Source organism: Gracilinanus agilis, chromosome 1 (assembly GCF_016433145.1).
Source record: "Gracilinanus agilis isolate LMUSP501 chromosome 1, AgileGrace, whole genome shotgun sequence".
Classification (NCBI taxonomy): Eukaryota; Metazoa; Chordata; class Mammalia; order Didelphimorphia; family Didelphidae; genus Gracilinanus; species Gracilinanus agilis.
In genome coordinates, this window is record NC_058130.1 from 612005654 (window position 1) to 612028691 (window position 23038).

Sequence of the window (23038 nt, forward strand, 5' to 3'; positions counted from 1 at the left end):
CTTTCCCAAAACATTTTGCATTTATAGTAACTCAACCAGAAATCTTACTCTAAAACCAAAATTCCTTTCTTTTCTCCCAGGCTTTGAATCTCCCTACATTATATTCAAGTTCTAATCAAAATATCAAATACCATTTACCCCACATAACAAAAAATTATGTCATATGCTGCTAAAAGCTTCAGAAAGTCTGTCCAGTAGTTTTAATGCCTGCCCCTTATTGGTCTTGCATGACTGATGGAAGCAACTTGGACTGAAGGTTTGTTTTATAAAAATCATGAATGTTGCTACTTCTGTGTACGATGGAGAATAAATACCTTTCCTCCATTTTTCTTGGGTTAAATAAAAACAGAAAAGAAAAAGTGGCTCTTGCCCTTTGAACACCTAAACACTTTTTAACTTTCCCCTCCTCCCCTATTTTATCACTATTTTTCCCCTTTTGTCCCAAAGATCCAAATCTCCCCTACATTCTCTCCCTGTCTCTGCTTTAATGATCCTTCAAATCCTTCTTATCAGGATTCAAATACGTCAAGAATTAAGTAGAACATCATTTAAGGAAAATGAGCATTTCCTCTCCTTGCCTTCCTCAGCAAAAGACAGGAGAAAAGGTTGGTACAATGAGTGTATTTTAATATTAGCATCAATGTAAAATTTTTAATTATTCCACTTTCTGCCACTACTCAACCAGGCCTCTTTAACATGGTTGTGTCCAAAGCCTATCTCCTATCAAGTCTGTATAGGGCAGTGCTAGGAGATGATTATTTGGAGCCATGGCTTTATCTAACTTGGATTTTCTGTTATAATAAAATTATTATAACCTTGGAATATACAAAATGTATGTATGCATATATATTCTAAAAATTAGGAAACAGAAAAATAGTAATAGCACAATATCCTGGACAAGTTAACTCATCACTCAAAGAGAAGTGATAGGGTTAGTTGCCAATACTGTCAGTGTTGTTTATTAAATATATTAGAGAAACTTTCTTATGAATTTTGGATCTAGTTCAAATGTCAACTTTTCTTTCCTTGGCAAACCACTAAATTTCTCTTAACTTTCTATATAGAGAAGTTATTATCTGGAAAGGGGTTTAACTTGATGACTACTGGAACAAGCACCTCGCTGGAGTGCCCTTGGAGTCATGACAGATCTGAATTCAAATCCAGTCTTAAATGCTTAATTATCTCTATGTCCCTGGGCAAATCACTTAACTTCTCTCTGTTTCAGTTTCCTCTGCTATAAAATAAGGATAATAATGATATTAGGCAGTGGAATACCTTCCTCATAGGGTTTTTTTGAGGATCAAATGAAATAATATTTATCAAGCACTGAACACAGTAGCTTACAAGTCACTTAATAAATGCTTGTTTGACTCCAACATCTGGGACACTGTGCTTCTAGACCTTGTTAAGAAATTCGTGTTGACTACTAAGTGCAAGCAGCATCAGGACAGGGGATGCTGTTTTTTCTAGACTTTTTAACATACCCCCCTCCCATGACCAACACAGTCCCTTAAACAGTGTAGGTGCTTAATAAATGCTGGATGAATTGACTTGGGTACTACATACTCAGCCTACCCTATCAAATAAAATGAGTAATAGGTTTATGAATTTTGTGTTTCTACTGTCTGCACCAACTCCACCTTTTCCCTTTCTCCACCCCTAGTTCTCTGTAGTCTGGCATACATGGAAAAACAAAATGATCTTCAAAATTCTCCTAAGGAAGACAAATTTATAGTAAATGCCGGAACAGCAATTTTTTTTAATTCTAAAACTAGGACATCCTTTTGTGCAATAATTTCTGTACTAAAGGGGGGAAGAGATATTTGAAACTTATTTAACTTTATGCCACCCTTTTTTTAACAGTCTGTAAATATAGGCATCAGACTCATGTTTCACATCTTGTATGTGCTTGCTACAATTTGACATTTTTTCCAACCTATTTGGACGCTATTTTATTCCCACTTAAGTAGTGTCCTTGGATTGGCTGCTTACAGCTTAATTCTCCCTGATTCATCTCCCCAATGGTCTGGAAAGTTGAGGGAGTAAAGTTCTGGAGAGACAGTGATGCAATAATGCACGTCTGATTTAGGCAACCAACCAAGAGACCCAGCAACCGAGAGACCACCCTTCCCTACCCTAGCAACACCTCCTTGGCTCCTGGATAGGAGTATCACAAACCTGGCTAATGGCTTTGATCTGTTTTCAGTTTTTAAATGCTCCCAGTTGCCTAGTGGGGAGCTAAGTGACTTTGCTTCAATAGACATTATGTCACCCCTTAGCCCTTATGTAAACAGAATGTCTAACACCTTCAAAACCCAAGCCAAGCAAGTCTAAGGCTAAAACTGACAAGATAAGTGCTTTTCACATCTGCACCTGCAGGAAGAGTCATGTTTACTAACATGTATACTTTATACATTGCACAAATTTGGAAGCAAATTTTTCAGACACAGAACAATTATGACATGATTCTGATGAATGATATCTGATGCTTAATAGCATGTAAAAGTAGGGAAATATTTCTTCTTGCTCAGAATTTCTTCCCACTCTAAAAAGCCAAAGCGTGTGACTCTAATGAAAGCTCTGGGAGGGTAAAACAACTCGTTGTTTGTATGCTCTCACATATCTGCATTAAGTGGTTCCAGGGATGACAACAAAGAAGGCACATTAAAGACAAAGTACCTTGCTTTCAAAGTTTTCAAAGGAAAAATGCACCTACCTACTCTCTAATTAATGTAGCTTTGTGTTTTACTTGTTTAGGATCTTATTTTATTTTATTTTATTTTCAGTAGAGGTCCAGACTTGGTTTGTTGTTGTTGTTTTTTTTTCATCTGTATGGGGAAACTCCTGATGTGGAAACTATTTTCATCCATATATGCAACTATTTTTTGATTTATAGTCTTTGAGAAATGCCTGATACACTGAAAGATTGTAATTTATCCATAACTATGTCATCAGTAAATTTGAACCCAGGTCTTCATGGCTCAAGCATTTACTACACATTTACAACTCCTTGATCTATTTCAACACAGAGCTTATTATAAATAATTTTCTCCAAATACGCACTATCATATTGACTATCATTTTTTAAAATCCTTACTCTGTCTTAGTATCAGTTCTAAGAAAGAAGAATGGCATAGGCTAGGCAATTAAAATTAAGTGACTTGCCTAGGGTCACACAACTAGGAAGTGTCTGGAGCAGATCTGAACCCAGGTCTTCCTGATTCCAGATCTGGCACTCCATTTTCTCTGCTATCTAGCTGCTACTTGATGCCATTATTTTGTTTTATTTTTATTATTTTTATTTTCTTTCTTTCTTTTATTTTAATAACAGATTTCCACATAAGTTTTCCAAAGTTATATGATTCACGTTGTCTCTCTCCCTTCTTTCCTCCTCCCTCCTAAAGTTGACAAGCAATTCAGCCTGGGTTATAAATGTATTACTTGATGCCATTATTTTAAAAGAATATGAACAATTAGAAGAGAATCTAGTTCTTATGGGTATAAAAATAAAATAATAAGTGATATCACCTTTTCTTTGAAGTAAAAAGTCATGAAGGAAAAACTATTCTTATCTTTCCTTATAAAAATCATCCAGCATGGTCTTAGTTCTTGTCTCTGAAAACAAGCTATTACTTAATCTTATAAGACATTTGGAAAAAAGATGCACTGGGAGAAAAAGTTGGGAGTAAAGTGGGGTCTACCTCCTTTGAGGTCTTGGCTGCCTGCCCTAACAAATTTCCAGAATTTAAACTGAAAATACAGCAAAGGATTCTTACGATGTTTTTTTTTAGAAGGATCAAGTCTTTTCCACTTGAACACTGAAAAGAAGAAAGATGACAGGGGCACTGACAAGCTAAAACTACTGTGGATGCTTGATCTAGCTATCAGCAAGGCACAGAGCCATCTGCTTTTACTGCCAGGATGACCTTTCAAATAAATCTGATAATAAGGTGAGGCATGGGGCAAATACAAATTATGACTAAAAGCAGAGTGGATATAATTTTTTTTAAATAGAATATATGTCTGACTCACATACAATGGTGCTCCAACAGAGGAGAATTCCTGCTCAGAAAATGAGCTTCAGCGAATTCAGTTAGCAAGAGTGTCCAAAGTCTGTAAGAATGAGTATCAAAAGCAGCAACTGGGTAATGAAAATGGAAAATTTTACAGCCTCCAATGTGCAGTTGGATCAACTGTTTCACACCCAACTATAGTAGAAGGGGTCAGTGCTTTTAAAGTAACAGATCAGAAGAGGCTGAAAGGATAAAATAAAAATTTTAGATTTGAAAGGGACCATAGATATTATCTACTCCAAGCTCCACATTCTGCAGTTGAGGAAACTGAGGTGTAGAACAATTAAGGGATTTATACAATGTCATTAAATGAGTTAGAAGCAAAATTGTGACTAGATCTTATATTCTAACTCCTGTGCTTTCTGTTAAATCATGTTACATATATTTTGACAGTATTCCTATACCATAATGAAACTATGTTTTAAGCACTTTCATGAAGATGATGTAACATAAAAACCTCCAAGAGGAATACATATCCTGCTCTGCATGTCAAGCTTGAAGGCATTCATAGGATTCACAAAAGCTTCATAGCATTCACAGAAAGGTGACTTTAAACAGAGAAGGAAAGAATGCTATGAGAGTAGTAGATTCAGGTCTGGAAAAGTATGGATTTAATAGTTCCTAACAAGAAGGAGGATATCTCCTCCACCAAAAAAACCAGCATTCACTTACAGTAATGACTGGAAAAGACAAGAGTTAACTCTGAAAAAATCTACATATTTTGATTTTGAACCAAGATTCCAATAAAAATAACTATCAGTTCTTATTTGATATAAGTCCTCTTAAAAGCAGTGACTCTCAATCAGCTATATGTTTCCTGGGACTAGAAAAGAAATTTTAGATTTAGGGAAAACTTGGAAACAATGAAGATTGCTGGCAAAAATTATAAGCATGTGTCCAGGGTCACATTCTGTTCATAATACTGACATCTTCCCAGGATGCCAGATCACTATCAGAGGTAGTAAGAGGATGGTGCTCTGATGAAATTAGAAAGGGACCACCAATTGATTGTCAATGTTTAGTTACCTTCTGTCTTAGAATCAATAGGTTCTGAGGCAGAAGAGCAATAAGGACTAGGCAACTGAGGTTAAGTGACTTGCCCAGAGTTAAATAGCTAGGATGTGTCTGAGGTCATATTTGAACCCCAAATCTCTTGGCTCCAGGTCTGACTCTCTAGCCACTAAGTCAGTTAGTTGCTCCTACCAACTAATTGTGAAAGAGCCCAATTTTCTTAAAAGCAACCAGGGAACAACCCAGTTTCACTCTGAGAATAGTGCAAAACATCTATCCCTTTAACAGAGTACTCCAATGCAATCCTCTCTTAAATGTAGTCATAATTTTCTCCTCTCTTCTTGCTTTTATTGTTATTTTGTTATGTTTATATTCATTCTCAGTTAGTGATATATGTTAAACAAATCTGAGTTTCAAGATTCCATTTATTTGTCATTTGCCCCTGTTTCTGTGAGAAACTTCACTTATGTAAGTGAACAATATATATAGTTAACGCTCAATCCAGCCATATCTCACTAGTGTGGGTCAATTAGAGGGCAGGTTGTCCAAATTAGTGGAAAAGTCAATTTTTAAATTTGCTTAGACTAACAAATTATTGACAGGTGAAGATTTTCTTGTACCACCTTGCAAAGAGTCTATAAGAATCATTTATATGTGCCCAAAAGTAGGTAAAGTATTGGACCTGGAGTCAAGAAGATCTGAATTCAAATCCTAACTCAGACATTAAGTAGCTGTGTAATCCTAGGTAAATCATGACCTCTGCCTACCTCAGTTCCTCAAATGTAAAAGAGAGACAATAATCATACTTATCTCACAAAGTCATTTTAGGTTCAAATGGAATAATATATGTAAAGTACTTTGCAAACCTTACAGTTCTATATAAATGTTAGTTTGTGCTTTTATAAAGAATTTCTTGAACAGTGGACTGGTGAAATAGATGAGGCACTAGACTTGGAATGGGGAAAACCTAAAGTCAAACCTTATCTCACATACTTCCTAGCAATGTGGCCCTATGCAAGTGACTTCTTGTAGTTCAGTTTCTTCTTCTGAAAAATAAGATTGAGTTAAATCTGTGATCCTGTAAATCTCTTAGATAATGTAAATATTTGCCTAGTATTAGTTACCTATCCTGCTAACTTACTTAGTAAATAATTTTCTTATGGAGATCTCAGAGAGAAATCAACCCAAGTTTTATCTAAAATGCTTGACTTCTGATTTATATACTTCCCATTAGGTTATACATGCTATCTTTGGCATTCTTTACTTGAAGAGATCTGAAAGAATCCCTGATATTGTCTCTATTGACAGTAAGATCTTTATTTGACTTCTCTTAACTTATAAGTTAAGGTTTCCAAAGTCCATTCTCATAGCAATTCTCTAAAGTAGCCTATATATGTATGAGTTTTACATGTGTATGTATATATGTATATATACACATATATAATATGCATATTATATATATATATATCACATAGAAGGCAACTAAAGTTCAGAACAGGTTGAGTGACTCAACTAATGGTCAACACTTGAATCCAGATCCAATGTTTATTTTTTTCTCCTCTAATTTACCATGTTATGTAAGTCCATTTGACTTTTTAGAAAGCCCACTGAAAATATTCATGTCCTGCGATGCCCCTGCCACAAAATTCTAATAGTTTTACAAAGTCAGAATTCCTATAATTCTTGTCCATTCTTTAGCTTTTCTTTTTATTCTGCTCCCTGAAATCCTGCAGAGCATGGATCAAGTAGGGCACAGGCTAGAGAGAAATTTAATCACTCATATCTCTGCCTGACTGATTGTCTAGGTACTATGGTGACAGACACTTCAGAGAAAGTATGTAGAGGAAAAGAGATTTTAAAATTCCTAGACTGTAAAAACCCAAGGAAACTTCTGATGGATTTGGTGTCAGCACACAGAAACACAGGACACAAACATACACATGTAAATTAAAAATTACATATTTATACACCAACAAGACATCAAGTATTATAGATTTTTTAAAATTTCAAATATTAAAAATGGTACTTTGCTCCCCAAATTACACGTTATATTTTAAAATCTTTTATGGTTTCTTTCCAATTAAATGTTATAGATTCTCTCACTATCTACTGCTACCTGAGTGTCCTTTCATTAAAAATACTAAAAGAAAATTATTAAAAAATAGAAATCCTTAGCTTTACTGGCAAAATTTTTGAACAACAAAAAATAGTATCTTCTTAGAATATAGATGTGAAGAAAGGCCTCTGACCCAGTCATTGAGAATACTCATATAAGCTTCACAGAAAGAAAGAGAGTGAAAAACATTCAACTCTAGAGATTAAGAAAAACGATTTCCAAGATCTCTTTCTTTCCTGAACAGGACAGCTCAGGCCATTAAGACCAAGTTAGTTCATGCTTTGCTGATACACAAACCAGCATTTTTTTTAAATGTTCATGTACAGGAAACTAACAAGACTGCAAATACAGGAACAACAATCAACAAAGGCAGATGTTTAAGGCTAGAAGTCACATTCTGAACAAGGTGAAAAGGGTAAATGGTAGCTACAGGAAAGTCATCATAATGAACACAGCAGTTATTAAAGTTCATTTGTTGGGGGAGTGGTAGGGGAGTTTCACTGAGCAACTGCTTAGCAAAGCTTAATCTGTGCCACAGCTTTATGCCTGACATAGCTGACTGATGATGCAAAAAACAATAGGAATGTAAAGTCAGTGTTCTGGGACACAAAATATTGCAGTCTTCAGACAATCTCAACATATCTAACAGAATCCACAGTCAAGGACTTATTCCTATGAAACAGAGTCAAGACTATCCTACGCTAAAAAAGAATAGCATTCTGAAAAAATGGATTAAGCAAAGTCCTGCACTCAGCCAGCAGTATCTACATTTTCAATAATAGGAGCATAGGGACATAATAAAAAAAATTGCCTGATGTAATTTAGATATTGGCTCTACCATATTCCAAATCTATTTAATAAAAGGTGGTGGAAGGGAAAGAAGAGATTCCACACTCACAGTATGGCAGATTAAATCTTATTTCAGACAAAGTATTACATATACTTCACTTTTGGGGGGAGGAATTTATTTGGAACAATAATGCAAAGTATAAAACAGCTATTTAGCTATCTACCCACAAAGATATATGTACTCATGCAAATGTGTATATGTATATTTAAAGACAGAGAAACTGTGATATAGGAAAAAGAGCTTTGACCATAAAAGGGAAAGCCTCATGAAATCCTAGGGGGGAAAAACCTAGCAAGGGGCAAGTAGATGGCTCCATGGATAGAGCACCAGAGTCCTTTGCAAGACTGCATAGATTTAAATGGTTTCATAATAATAGAATGCGTATATTATAATCCAGGCCTATCATAATGTAGCAGAGCCAAACTATAATGAAGACAACCTCAAAAACACAGATGTGTTTGGAAAGGGATGGAGAGTGAAGAAAAGCTTGTCTAGGAGCCTTAAACCTCAATCAGTCAGAAAATGATTACTACTTAGACGCAACAGGGTGCCAATAAAAAATGAGCACTTGAGAAAGTGGCTCTAACTTCCATATTCGTGGTGGAAGCTTTTAGGACTCATGTTGAAACCTTTGCAACAACAATTTAGCCTTTTCTTTTCTTTAACTATCCCCTCCCTATAATGCTGTGGGCCATGAAAACTAATAAACAGGGAATTATCAAGAATGGATATGTATAGGGCATTTTCCTTGTCCTCACCCAACTCAGCATATGAGAGATTATTTTGGGAGGAGGGGATAGAGAAAGTCAATATTGTGTAGAAGATAGAGTTGGTGTTATTATGATCAAGATTATACTGTTTCAATTCTCTGAATGACTATAATATAAATATTTATTTCTCTAGAATTGCCCCCTACAGCACAATTTGTCTAGCATTGGGTGAGGTATAAAATGTGATACCCTTTAGGGATTGGAATTTGACTACTTTCTGCCTTGATGTCTTATTTTGTTATTATCTGGTTATTTTGTTATTATCTAGTATCTTTTGGCTTCAATATATTGTTTACTTCCTCTTCTAAGCCCTACAGAGGCAACAAGATATTACTATGGATAGAATCCTGGACCTGGACTCAGAAAGACCTGAGTTCAAATTCAGTTTCAGATATTTATTAGTTATGTAACTCTTGACGAGTGATTTAATCACTATTAGCTCAGTTTCCTCACCTGTAAAATGAGGATAATAATCATATCTATCTGCCAAGATTATTGAGGATAAAATGAGATATTTGTAAAGAGCTTTGCAAACCTCAAAGCACTGCAAATATTCTAGTTGTTCTCATCCGTTTGTTGTTTTTATTATCATAATTATTGTCATCATTATAATTACTATTTCACTTATGCATTAAAAATGGCATGAGGATAGATTCTTGACACCCTAAACCAGTGGTCGGCAACGTATGTCTCTCGAGCCATATCTGGCTCTTTTGAGGGCCAGATATGGCTCTTTCTGCAGGAGCCATAAAGTCAATTTTTTTTCAGGCGCTGTTACAGGAGCGCACACTGTTACAGGAGCGCACTGTGAGCACTGTACCACTCTCACGAAATTACATTTTAAAAAATATGGCGTTTATGGCTCTCACGGCCAAAAAGGTTGCTGACCCCTGGCCTAAACCAATCTTCATAGATTCCCCAAGAAGGTAATAATAGAAGAAGAGAGGATGGTAAAGAGGTATCCTCTTCAAAAATGCATTTCTCAATACTTTAACAAGCTAGAGGGCAGAGGGATACTCCAAGGAGGCATTGTGTCTTAGGTGATTTTTCAGATTATGGCCCTAAGCAAACACTCTTTGTACCCTCAGAGCTCATCCCAATGCCTAGAATATAATTTAATAAGTGTTTGTTCATTGACTGGCTAGAGGACTGGGAATGGCATGGAGTCCCTATAGCCACAGCTAATCTCTGACTTATTCCATACCCATTTAGTCACTGTCCTTCCAAACTATTTTATACCCTGGGTTACCTCACTACCCTCACTGGCCTGGTTAGAACCAAGGGTTCTTAGCCTTGTGTCCTTGAACCTGGTTTTAAAAAAAAACATTCTGACAACTATTTTTCCTTATATTTCATTTCCTTTGTAAACCTGAGTATTTCATTTCATTCATATAAAAATATGATTCAGTGGACTTCAACAAACTGCCAAAGAAGGTGGGGGGGACACCATGACACACAAAAAATTAAGAACCCCTGGACTAGATGGACACATAAACATAAATGTTTGGTACTTAAAAGTTCTCTAGAAATTATTTTATGATATCAGAAGTGCCTTAAATACTTCACAAATTAAGCTACCAGAAACTCACTGAAGCTATCTGCCAATTATAGCAAATGTATTTTCTCCTAATATAATGTTTTCTTTGTTCCAGACCCACTGATAAACTTTTTTGATAGCCATTTTCCTTCTGCTCCTTTCCCATGATTTTCCTTAATATGTGAGCTATATTGGGTCTAGATCTGTGATTTCATTAATATAGAGAACTACCAAATGAGGAAACTCCTCTACCAGCATAAGAGAGCACCTTCTCTGTTTTCTCCTTTTATAGGGTTTAAGTTCTATTAGAGTTGCCTAGAGCATTTAGGGATGATGTTTCTTGCCCAGGATCATACAATCAGGATGTATAAGAGAGAGCAGAATCAAAGTAAGTCTGATTTCTAAACCAGTTCCATTACTCTACTTTTCAAGAGAACAGTAAGAAAATAATGCCTGAAAAAATGAATTTACATGATGAGTTCCATGATAGAAATCTTTGCGGAGAAATAAATACCTAAGTTGTTGCATCTATATAAATATAATTTTCCATATGGAAATAAGCATTTAACTCAGACATGTTCTGACTTGGGTTTAAATCTTGCCTTTGATGCTCACTTTCTTTGTGACTTCATGCAAGTCACTTACCTTCCCTGGGCCTCAGTTTTTTCATCTGTAAAATAATAAAGGTTATACTAGGTGGTCTCTAGTTCCCTTCTAGTTCTAACTCTACCTCTATAATCTGGTAATCAGAGTTCCAACATATGTGGAAAATGCTTATGGGATAGTGTTTGAGGAGCAGGTTTATAGAGGAGCATAAGAAAACAGGTAGGTACTCTATCAAAGGTTGATGGCACTATTTTTAAAAACTGATTCTATACTTCAAAATTAGTGACTTTCCTTTTCCTTGATAAAAATTATGTCAGTATTATAAGTATAAAGGGTTGATTCCCCATTGTAAGAAGTGAAAAGAAATGTTTTCACATTCACAAAGAAGAAAAACATAAAAGAGATTGATCAAGAGATCCTCTTAAGTTATTCTTATGTTTATTGACTATGATCAAGGTTCTTTGGGGATTTAAAATGGAACAGAGAAAGAGAGAGAGAAAAAGTTTCCCTTGAGGAAGAGAAACAAAGATGTTTGAAAAGGAATTAATTGATCTGCAAGAATAAAAGAGAATTACAGCTACAAAGAAATTTCCCAGAAGTAGAAATTTCTTTTCAATAAAAACTTAAGCCCTTGAAATATATAACCCATTGTGCTAGATCTTGGAGGTCTAATAACAAAATCAAAACAGTCTTTGCCTTCTAGAAGCTTATGCACTATTGGAAGAGGTGCTTTCTTCTATAAAAAAAGGTGATACCATTGTCTCAAAACAACAAGGTTGCTATCTGGAGAGGTTATAAATCTATGGGGAGATCAGTTCAGGTTTTGGGAGGTAGACATAGCAGCTGTTCACACATACTGTGACCCTAGAAACATCCAATGTTTGTAACATTGAATAATGCCTATATGAGTTTCTATTCCCTCCCCAAAGATGAGATTTTTCTTATCTTTCAGTGTTGGTCATCCCTGATATCTAGAATTATTTCTCTGCCCATTCTCAAGTGGCCTCATAGTTTGTAGAATATTTATCAAAGTCTTATCCTCTGTCTTAGAATCCATTCTAAGTATCAGTTGCAAGGCAGAAGAACAGCAAGGGCTAGGCAATTTGTGGTTAAGAGACTTGCCTAGGGTCACAGAGCTCAGGAATATCTGAGGTCACATTTGAACCCAGAGCCTCCTACCTCTATGCCTGGCTCTCTATTTACTAAGCCACCTAACTGCTCTTGTCCAGTACTTTTAGATGAGGAGTTCTTACCTTTTATGTCAGGGACCTCTCTAATGATATGACAAAACTTATGGACTTCTCAGAATGATGTTTTTAAATGCATAAAATGTATAAGATTACAAAAGAAACCAAGATTAGTCAAAGTAATGATGTAGTGGACCTCCTGAAAGAGTCCTTGGACTTCAAGTTAAGAACCCCTGTTTTAAGAACTCATTAGTCATCTTGTCTTCTCACTCTCTTGTCTACAATTCATCCTCCACATGGCTGCTAAATTGATATTCCTAAAATATTCCCCCAATCTCTACCTTAAGACAATGTAATGATTTCTTACCTCTAAGTTAAAATACAAACTCCTCTGTTTGGCTCATAATTCACAATCTGGTTCTAGTCTGTTTTCAATCTTAAAATCCTTTTCTTCCTCACTTACTCTACATCCTAGTTCCAGGTAAACTGACCTGATTAATGTTGCCATATATGACAATCCAATGCCCATCTCTTACCCTTACATGGGCATCTCCTATGCTTGAAATTAATTCCCTCCTCACCTCTTAGAATCTCCATCTTCCTTTAAAATTCATTTCAAGTGCCACTTTCTCAAGGAAACCTATGTTGATCCTTCTCCATTCTTATTAGTGTCTTCCCTCTGAAATAACTTTGTATGTATGTGTGTGTAGACATTCACACACACACACATATAAATATAATTCAGTTTTCAATAGGCATATTGTTTTCTCCTAAAATAATATAAGCTCCTTGAAGTCCAGGACATTCATTTTTGTCTTTATATCTCAAGCACCTATCACAATATTGAGCACATAGTGGACCTTAATATTTATTAAAATGAATTCAGAGGCAAGAGAATCCTTCCTTTTTTAAGGCCATACCTACTCTGCAAGGGGTTAGCACTTGAATTGGAGGAGATGACAGTGACTCAGCAAATCTTAAAGGGATTTTTCCCTATTACATTTTCATTCTTAAAAGGACAACCAAAGGAAGCACCTTCTGTGATCTGAACAATGCTATCTGCTTGCCCTTTGATCTTAGTTTAAGAACATTGTGTACATCTATTGGTTTTTTTTTTTAAATGCCACTGACTTTTTCACTTTTTTTTTTTTTGGGAGAGTAGAAAGTATTTAGGAAAATGTTTCACCTCCCATTTTAAATTGCATTCTCATGAGCAAATACTCCATTTTAGCAATAAGGAACATAAGTTTAATTTTATTCACTGTGCCTGGGCCTGGAATGTACTCTCTCCTCACCTTTTTTTCTTAGAATATCTAACCTCCTTCAGAACTCAAGTCACCTCTTCTATGAAGGCTTTCCTAATCCCTTCAACTGCTATTGCCTCTGTCTCCTCTCTGATGCTCCCAATGCCACCGCTCATCACCTTATATTCTTTTATCTTTATTTGTATACATGTTGTCTCTCCACATAGAATATAAGCTCCTTTAAGGTAAGAACTATTTCATTCTTGTCTACCTCTATTCCTCACACATACTATGTCAGTAATAAATGCTTGTTCATGGATTGATTATGACTAAATTGATTGATTATGACCATGATTGATAATGACCAAATTTCCCTAAATCAAAGCAATTTAGATGAAAAGGTGGTAATTCTGATGTTTAAATCAAAGCAATTTAGATGAAAAGGTGGGAATTCTGATGCTTAAAAGGGAAAACCTGGACAAAAATTGTGGTTGGCTATAAACTTGAATAGTGAAAATTCTGATTCAGTTTTTCTTGTACTTCATATTTCCCAAGAGTGATTATGTCCAGAAAATCGTCTGTATGTGTAGTACAATAAGTTTCTTATTGATTTTCCTGAGATAGAAAACACATTGACTTTCTCAGTTTTTTGTTACTATCTTTCCATATACATTAACATTTGATTAATTCAAATTAAGGAAATGGAAGGACAGTTCAAATGAATAATTCCTGAATTGCAGAATTTTTTCATTTCATTTCTTTTGTGTGCTTTTTATTCACTGAAATCCTATTTAGATGTCTTATAATGAAGTGTGATGGTTACTCCTGATGGTATACCAGTAGAGCACAAAATCTATATTAGTTTCCACAAAATTTGGAAAAGTTTAAAGTATCTAATCTAAACCAATCTAATTCAATTCAATCCTTCAATCTCTTATTTACAAGGTACTATACTAAGTGTTGAGGATATAAAGACAAAATGAGAAATACTGCCTGCCTTTGAGAAAAATATATACTTCTGAGTTTTGAAACAAATAATTGTCAGAAGACAAGTCTAACATGATCAGGATGAGCTCATTACCAGGAAATAAACCACAGAGTGATATATTTATTTTAACCCTTACCTTCTGTCCTAGAATGAATACTGTGTATTGGTTCTAAGGCAGAAGAGCAGTAAGGGCTAGTCAATGGGGGTCAAGTGACTTGCCCAGGGTCACATACCTAGGAAGTATCTGAAGCCAGATTTGAACCCAGGACCTCCTATCTCTGGCTCTGACTCTCAGTCTACTGAGCCACCCAGCTGCCCCCCAGAGTGGTAATTTTTTGTATATAATTATTATACAAAATTCATAAAATCATCTGTTAAATCATAGAGTGGTTGTTATCTCCATGGGTGAGAATACCACATTAATAAAAATGTAAATGTTTTACAGTAAGTTGAGGAAAGTGTATACATATATAATAAACTGAGATATAGGTACTAATAAGTAAAAATTATTTATATAATAAATAAAAATATTAACTGACATATAATAATATGATATGAACATATATCCATCAAAAAGCATCCATTAAGTACCTACTATATGCCAAGCATAGTGCAAAGTCCTAAAGCTGTGTTGACAAACCTATGGCACCTGAGCCAGAGAGTGTGGGAGGGGGTTTCTCTCTTCCCCCTCTCCACAAATGCCTGAGGACATTTTTCACATGATTTGCCCCTCAGCCCAGCAGCCCAGTGGAGAACTTCCTTCCTCACTTGTCTGGGGTAAGACATGGGGCTCACATGTGGCATGAGGGTTGCAGTTTGGGCACTTGGTCTCTAAAAGGCTCATCATCATGGTCCTAAAGTTTCTGGGTCCTGAATTTCTTCATTTACTTAGAAATTTTTACTCGGTAAAAATAGAAAATCTCATGAATCTTATCAAAAATTTACCTCAATAATATATGAAATGATCATTTTACTATAACACTAGACTGGCATTTGCTTGTACTTTGATAAGGTCAACTAAAAAAACCCATAGAGAGCAAAAGACATGCTGTTTTCCCTATTAAGAATGAATCCTAGAAATTACAAAGACTGGAAGGCAGGTTATTTGGCCTGCCAAAAGGATTCCAAGCATCAGAAAACAAATGGAAAACAGTACTGATTGAATTCATGCTCGCGTTCATGCAAGTATGCATGGACATACACCTTATACAGACACATCAGTAGCAATAGCAGACAACATCAGAGGCCAAGTTGCTATAAATGCATAAATCATTATAAATGTTCCTTCTGTTCTTTCATGAAGAATATGAAACAATCAACATAAACAATAAACTGACTTTAATGAGGGGTAGTTGAGATGTGAGAGAAAGTTTCTCTTGTTGATTCATACTTCCTGATGGTCCCCCTAGATGAAAGGCCTCAGTGTTACTTAAATGTATTTCATGAGTAAATCTTTTGTTTTACATTAAATTCATGTTTACAACTAAGTAACCACTTTCCTTTGTGTTTCTCCTTCTCTAGTGCCTGGTACATAGTATATACTTAATAAATGCTTGTTGACTCACTCATTAATAAAATACTTAACCCAATGAGTTCTAAACGTGTGCTAAAGGCAACATTATTGGACTTGATTTTCCTGTGGTTTTGATGAGAGATAATCATTTAACTACAGCTATCATACCACTGACATAGATTAGGAAATCAGAAAAATGCTCCCCAGATCCTTATTCTGATTCTGATTATACAATTGATAAAAATCATAATAACAAATAACTGGTAGCATCTATATAACACTTTAAAGTTTGCAAAGCACTTTAAAAGTCATCTCATTAGATCCACACAACTCTAGGAGGTAGAGATGTGCTTTTCAGATTTGCTCAGGGTTACACAGCTGGTAACTGAAATAGAATTTGACTCTAAGTTTTCCTGATGCAAATCTAGCACTCCATGCACTGCAACTCTTCTGCTGCCTCTACTATCTTTCCTATACTAACATCTTAAGATTAGAGGTTTAAAATTGGAAGGGACCTCAGAGATTACTTAATCCAGTCTTTTCTTTTTAATAATCAGGAAACTGAAGCTTGGGGGAGTAGCATGATTTCCTTAAAGTCACATAGGTAATAAGGGCATAAAGCTAGAATTTGAATTGAGCTCCTATGACTTCAAATCCAGCATTCTTCCTACTGAACCATTGTAGCCTTCCTTCTTTGTGTCCATGAGGACCAGAGTTAACTACTTTACCTCACAGAATAAAATCCTTTTTCAGCACTTTGAGAATCTATGACTTCATCAGTTTGGGGACCCCTACCACCACTATATATCATTCGATCTTAATGGATTGCTATGACTGAAAAAAAATACTACTTTGTGCATAGTCATCTGGTGATTTTTCCTTTGAACTTAATAAATACACTTTTCAAAACCAGGTCCCTCTTAGAAATTTCCCCAGCTTCAGAGGATTTACCAACCTAATACTCTGCTAACAGAATATAGATCACCTCTGTGCCACAAGTAAAGTTTTATTGGAGACCCTTATCATCATTCCCAAATTAAAGCTGATTTCCAAAGCTTGGTTGAAAACTAGAATAGAAGTTAAAGACCTGTATTATATTTGTCAATAAGCGAATCTATTCTTTCTCCATGTGTAGGATAAAAGGAATGTCTAGTGGCTTGATTTGAAGGGTCCTAGTCAGTACTCTCTACCTAAACATCTCCTTCTTGTGCCCTATAGATCTGTCATCATATCTTTAATGCCTAGCCTCAAAGATTAAGATTCATTCCTCTGAATTTTTTAAAGTCCTTACTGAAACTGCAACTATTTCTGTAAGTAGCAGCCTTAGCAGATAGCAAAAACAACTTCACCAGTGTGACAACAGGTCCCTGAAAAAAACAGAAGAGAGGAGCCAACTTTGTGATCAAATTACCTTGTCTCTAACTATCTGCACACATGATAGAACCCCAGCAGAATGCAAAGTGTTGATAGTTGACAGTTTCTATTATTTCCTTTTATTGCCTTTGTATCCCTAGTTCCTATAACAGGATCTGGCCCTCAGTATACACTAAATAAATGTTTGTTATTGAACCTGAGGTAAGAGGCTGTGGAAAATCATAAAAGAACCTAAAAATAAAAGGATTCATTCACTTTAGAATTTTGTCTAGGTGTAGCCTACTCTGAGTCTATAGTATAGCCGTGTATAAGAACAGAGAACAGTTTTTACTTAAGGCAGTTTCTACATAGTCCTTGGATGAACATCATTGGGACAACCTACTGACCACATATCCTCAGAAATTTTGGTTTTATTAGTATCATTATTGACAAAGAGGGAATCTAGGCCTTTCTCCATGCTAGCAGGGAATGAGAGTATTCTTTCCCACTCCCCCCAAAGCAACTGGACAATTTTCCCAGTGACCTGTGGATTAATTTGTGCTTTTTGGATGTGCCCAGTGTGGAAGGGGGTGTTAAGTAATGGAGAGGAAGCAGGGGAGGCAAGACAAGGAACAGCATTGGCCTGATGCCCCTGGAACCATTGCTTAGTGGCCTGGAATCATGAGAACTTGTCCAGCCTGCTTCATGGAGGTAGTCCAACCCTGGTTTTGGCTGCCATCATTTGTGAAAATTCCTGCCCAATCAAAATCCCTGGATACAAAAGTTGCAAGGCAGACCCTAAAATATTCCACATTGGCAGGGTTAGCAGGCTCTGAAGCTGCACCTGCTATGAGATTTTATTTTGTAAGCGATTAAGAAAGCATTCTACCTTGCGGTTCCTGGATCCACCTTCCTCTCCCTACTCCCTCAAAAAACAACAGCAGCAGCAAAAGCAACCTGAAGACATGTTTGTGAATCACTTCTAGATTTATTTGTGAAGAACAAGCTATTTTACTTAAGAAGTGCTGCAAGTCAGCAATGCCTCCAAAATGGCTATTTTTGAAGAGGTGGCTTTTCTGTGTAGTATTTGAGGAAGGTATTTATCCCTATAGTATTTAGTATACCTACCAAAACTTGGAACCTAGAAGACATCAATTCTACCAAATTACTAAAAAAATATCTGAACACTAGACTCAGGAGACTCTGGAGTCACTATGAACAATTTCTCTTGAAGTGATTGCACCAAACAACACTGACAAAATAGCATTCTGCAATGGAGGGGAAAAGGGGGAAAGATATGAATGAGTCAGTGGCATATATTAGGAATATTCATTCATTGGGGGGGAACGATCTTATATTCATTTATAGATGAGGAAACATTAAGTGAAAAGTTAAGTGTTCTATCCCAGTTTGCAGAATAAATGAGTAGACCTAGATCTGGAACCTCATTTTCTTCTTTTTTTACTGTGATATTTCTGAAGAACTCCTCAATTTCTTCCCAACTTTTTTTTCCTTTTCATTTTTAGGAATGAGTTGGATGCAGCAAATATTTATTTCAGAGTTATAGCTAAAAATATGCAAGAGGAAAGCATTATATATGAATGCTACCACATAATTCCCCTACACTCCCTAACAGCAGAAGACCCATTCAGTACTGTTATCCTACAGAAGTATTCCCAACGGTTCTCAACAAAGTTTCAACTTATATCCATCCTCCCCTGCTTTTGTTAAGTAGTCCAAACTTCATATTTGAAAATTTAATTCTAAAGGAGTTAAAGAGCCATTGGTAAGCTTGGAAGGCAACAAAATAATTAAATGTTAGAAGCTGCCCAAATTTTCTTCCTATGGATTTAGTAAATTCCAGGTTTTGTATTTCTCCATGAGTAGGTTTTGCCTCTTCCCAAGAACAAGAATGACAAACAAATGAGAAAGGCACTCAATACCCTGATTGAGAGGAGCACCAAGATGCTCTCCTTTAAACAAGATCAGGAATTTCTAAGTATTAGGAATTAACTCAACCTCTTAGCCATCAAGGAAAAAGGGGAGTTGATGGAGAGGAAAAAAGATCTCCAGAAGTTAGCTTAACTGTGTCTTTCCCTTCCCCACAGCAACCTATAACCAAAAGTACACAACTATCGGGCTGCTCCCTGTCCTCTGGAGAGTATGCACACCTAGGGCAGTCTGGAAAGGACAGGTGACAGTCTAGCCAAAACACCTGACTAACTGTGCCAGCTCCCAAGACATGTCTATAAGAAAGCAATGGAAAGCCTAGATTTAGAGACCAGAGCTGGTCCATAAGATCATCCATCTAATCCCCTCATTTTACAGAGTATAAAAATTAGGACCCGAGAGAGAAAGTGATTTGTCCAATTCATACAGCTAGAGTAGCAGAGCTGGAAATAGAAGCGACGTATCCTGACCATTAGATAAGTGGTTTTTTCCTTGAACTCACCCTCAGTCAATCTAGGAGCTTAACCCCCTTTGTAGTTTTACTCCCCAGCTACCTGGGGACAGGGAATAAAAGCTATCTGTTTATCTATTGAATATAGATCCTTACCCAGGTTTACGAAGCTCATGACCATGTCAGCATCGTTGAGAAAGGCGCTATCCTGCGCGCTGGTTAGCGGGGACGCTCCGCCGCTGCCACCAGGACCCGGGGCAAGGAGACTTTTGCGATGTAGGGCATGCGCCGCTGCGCTCGGAGCCAGGGGCCGGCTGGCCGGCAGCCGCTGCTGGGACCAGCCCCTCCGGTCGCCCCCTCCTTGGGGCGGAGGCTTTTGCTTCTCCTCCTCCTCTCCCCTCTCTTCGCCCTCGTCTGCGGACAGGGCATTGTACAGATCCAGCATGAAGAGCGGAGCGGACTTCAGTCTCCCTGGAGGTGGTGGGGGCAGCGGAGATGGTAGCGCCCCGCGATGCTCGGGCTGCAGAGGTGGTGGCTGCTGTTGCTGCTGTAATCCATGGAGAGGCCGGGGTCGGTGAGGCAGCCCCAGCACGGACAAAATCTCCTTCTGCATCTCCCGTTTTTCATGTGTCTTGAGCCTCCGGTAGAGGAAACCAGAGGAGGGGGAAGAAGAGGACGGCGGCTGCGGGGTCGGAGGCTGCAGTGGTTCTTGCAGCTCTCCGGGGCTATTGCTCTTCCCGCTGCTGTTCCCAAGCAGCGCCCCTCCGGTGGCGGCAGCGGCAGCGGCGGGCAGGAGGGGCAGCACTGGCGGGGGGCAGCAGCAGCCGCACAAGAGCCCCCACCACCAGCATAGCCACTGCACTCTCCACCCCAGCAGCAGCATCCCCCGCCTGCCCGCCCGGGGCCCCCCTTGCCGGGCTGCTCCCGCTGGCCCCCCGTTGGACTCCCACTTGGGAAATGGAACTGAGAAGGACGAGGAGGAGGAGGAGGAGGAGGAGGAGGAGGAAAAAGTGGAAGAGGAGGAGGAGGGGGGAGCCGCTCGTGACACTTTCTGTGATTATCCCCCCTCCACCCTCCCCCCTGCTACCGACTCTCTTCCCCTTCCTGGACCTCAGTCTTTATCTCGCATGGTCCTCCTAGGCTCCCCCAGTTGCCCAGGTTGGAGGGGTTGAGGAGAAAAGGAGCAGAATGAGGAACGGTCGAGGGGGAAGATCCAAAAAAAAACTTGAGCGAAAGTACAAAGAGATTGTTGCAAGTTCCAGGTAAGTCGTTTCTAGTCCAATGTTGCACCTGAGCCCGGCTCCCTCCGGCCCTTTGAAGGCTACTGTGGTGTCACCGTCGACCCCCTTGCCAGCCCAGGGCACACACACAAACACGTCCACGTGCGTTTGCCCCGTTTGGCCTTCCAGGGTGCGCGCTGGTAAGTCTACCTGTCTGCTTGTCTGTCCATACGTCTCTCACTGTGGGGCGGGATGTACGAAGGGATCAGTCTAGAGGCGAGGAGCTGCTCACGAGAGCGGGGAAGCACCCCGCATCCTGGACACGAGACCCCACATCAAAAAGGGCAGCGATAGAGGTACTGCAGCGCACTCTGGATTGAGCTTCGGGACTTGTTTTTAAAAAAAAAAAAAAAAAGAAAGAAAGAAAGAAAGAAAGAAAGAAAGAGACTGAAAGGGGAAGAGTCAAGTTTTCTCCAGAAGAGTAAACTTTTTTTTTCTTTGACAAATTCCCTTCCCCTGGCCTTCCCACCACTGTCGCTCCCCACTAAGTAATCTCTGCACTCCGTTGATGAAGTCCCCGAGTGAAGCCAGCAAGGTTCTTGTTTTCCGTTCCGTTCTCAGGGAGCTGCGCTGAAATCCCCACACGTAAAAAGTGTGGGAGAGAAGAGAGTAGAAGCTTGTGTCGTGGGAAGAAAAGTCATCGATATTTCCCCGTCTGTTAGCGCGTCTCCTAAACTCGCCTCCTCTTTGCCCACTACGCACAGCATTGACTCTCAGATGCGAGCCTCTCACAGGTACCACACTCCAGTCCCTAGAACGCCCCGCCTTCCTTGATGATCGACAAGAACGGCAACCAATGGAAAGAGCCAACTGCCCTATATTTAAATAGGCGCTCCTCCTCGTCTCCTCTCCCACAATAGAGGCGTTGCCTCCGTCGCTCAACTAGCTCTGTGACTGCAAACTTATAAGCGGCATTCTTAAGACCCGCAAGGTACCCCAGAGGGAGAGATTTTCTAGAGGACTTTCTTGTTTGTAGAAATTATCTGAGCACCCTCCTCACCCTGTGTTGTTGTCCTACCTCGAAACTGCTTGGTTTCGAGACAAGTTAAAAAGTATGAACTCATGAACAAGGCAGGAAAACCATGTAAGTTATGTATCAGATATTATTGTAGGAAGAGCAGAAGGGGGTGGATTTCTTTTTTGGTGCTTCTCCTGGTTTCTCTTTTTTGATGTAAACTAGGCGTTTAGCTGACACGTGGCTTTTAAAAGACAGCTGGAAATGAAGACACACCCTCTGAGGAAGCTGTTTACAGACTTGTTACAGAAAAGGATAAATGTAAACCAGACCCTGATCTCCTGCATTTGGGGCCTATTGTTTTGGTTTTGCTTTTCATTGGGCTTTCCCTGCTCCCCTTACTGTCAAGGAACCAGGGAGAAAGCTACCTTGGCCCTTTAGATCGTTACCACTATGAAGGACTTGATAGAGTTGGATTGTTTTGTTTTGTTTTGTTTTTTACATAATTCTTTAGTTTAAGAGCTTCCTGTCTGCCAACTGTTTACATTAATTGAAAATGCATTGAATAGGGGAGCTCAGTTGTCCCCCCTGTAATTACTAAGAGAAATGTTGTAATTTTATCATTACATATCATTCCTATATATAATTCAGCTCTCAATTCAACAAATATTAAATTAAATGCCTATGCTATCTAACGTGCTGTGATGGTGATACAAAGAGAGAGATAACAGACATAAGAAAAAGCTAGCACAAAAATTAAAAACAAAAAGATCCATACTCAAAGTACTAACAATCTGGTCAATAGTAATCTTCAAAATTAGTACTCTATTTAATACAACAAGAATATGTGATTTCACCCAGTGGAATTGCTTTTGGGCTGGGGGAGGAGGGGGGAAGAGGGTAGGAAAAGATCATGAATCATGGAAACATGGAAAAATATTTTTAAATAAACAAATAAAACTTTAAATAAAAAAAGAATATGTGATTTCATCAGTGTATATACTACTTATTCCAATGCCCATAACAATACTTCTATGCCTAAGTAGATTAATTTCAAGAATTGGTATATTAGAAAATCCTTGTCATCTTAAGACAATTGTCAAACAAACCTGAAACTTTTCCAACTTGGTAAGAGCTCATTGGGAAGTCATCCT

General features: G+C 38.0%; 1 protein-coding gene across 1 annotated transcript in view; it reads right to left on the reverse strand.

The window, feature by feature from the left end:
• BMP6 (bone morphogenetic protein 6) overlaps positions 1–20532 on the reverse strand; it is a 251761-nt gene extending 231229 nt beyond the window's left edge. Inside the window, exon 1 of the mRNA XM_044667801.1 lies at positions 19806–20532. Coding sequence (XP_044523736.1) covers positions 19806–20532 — 727 coding nt within the window. The remainder of the gene's footprint in view (positions 1–19805) is intronic.
• Positions 20533–23038: the final 2506 nt, after the last annotated feature.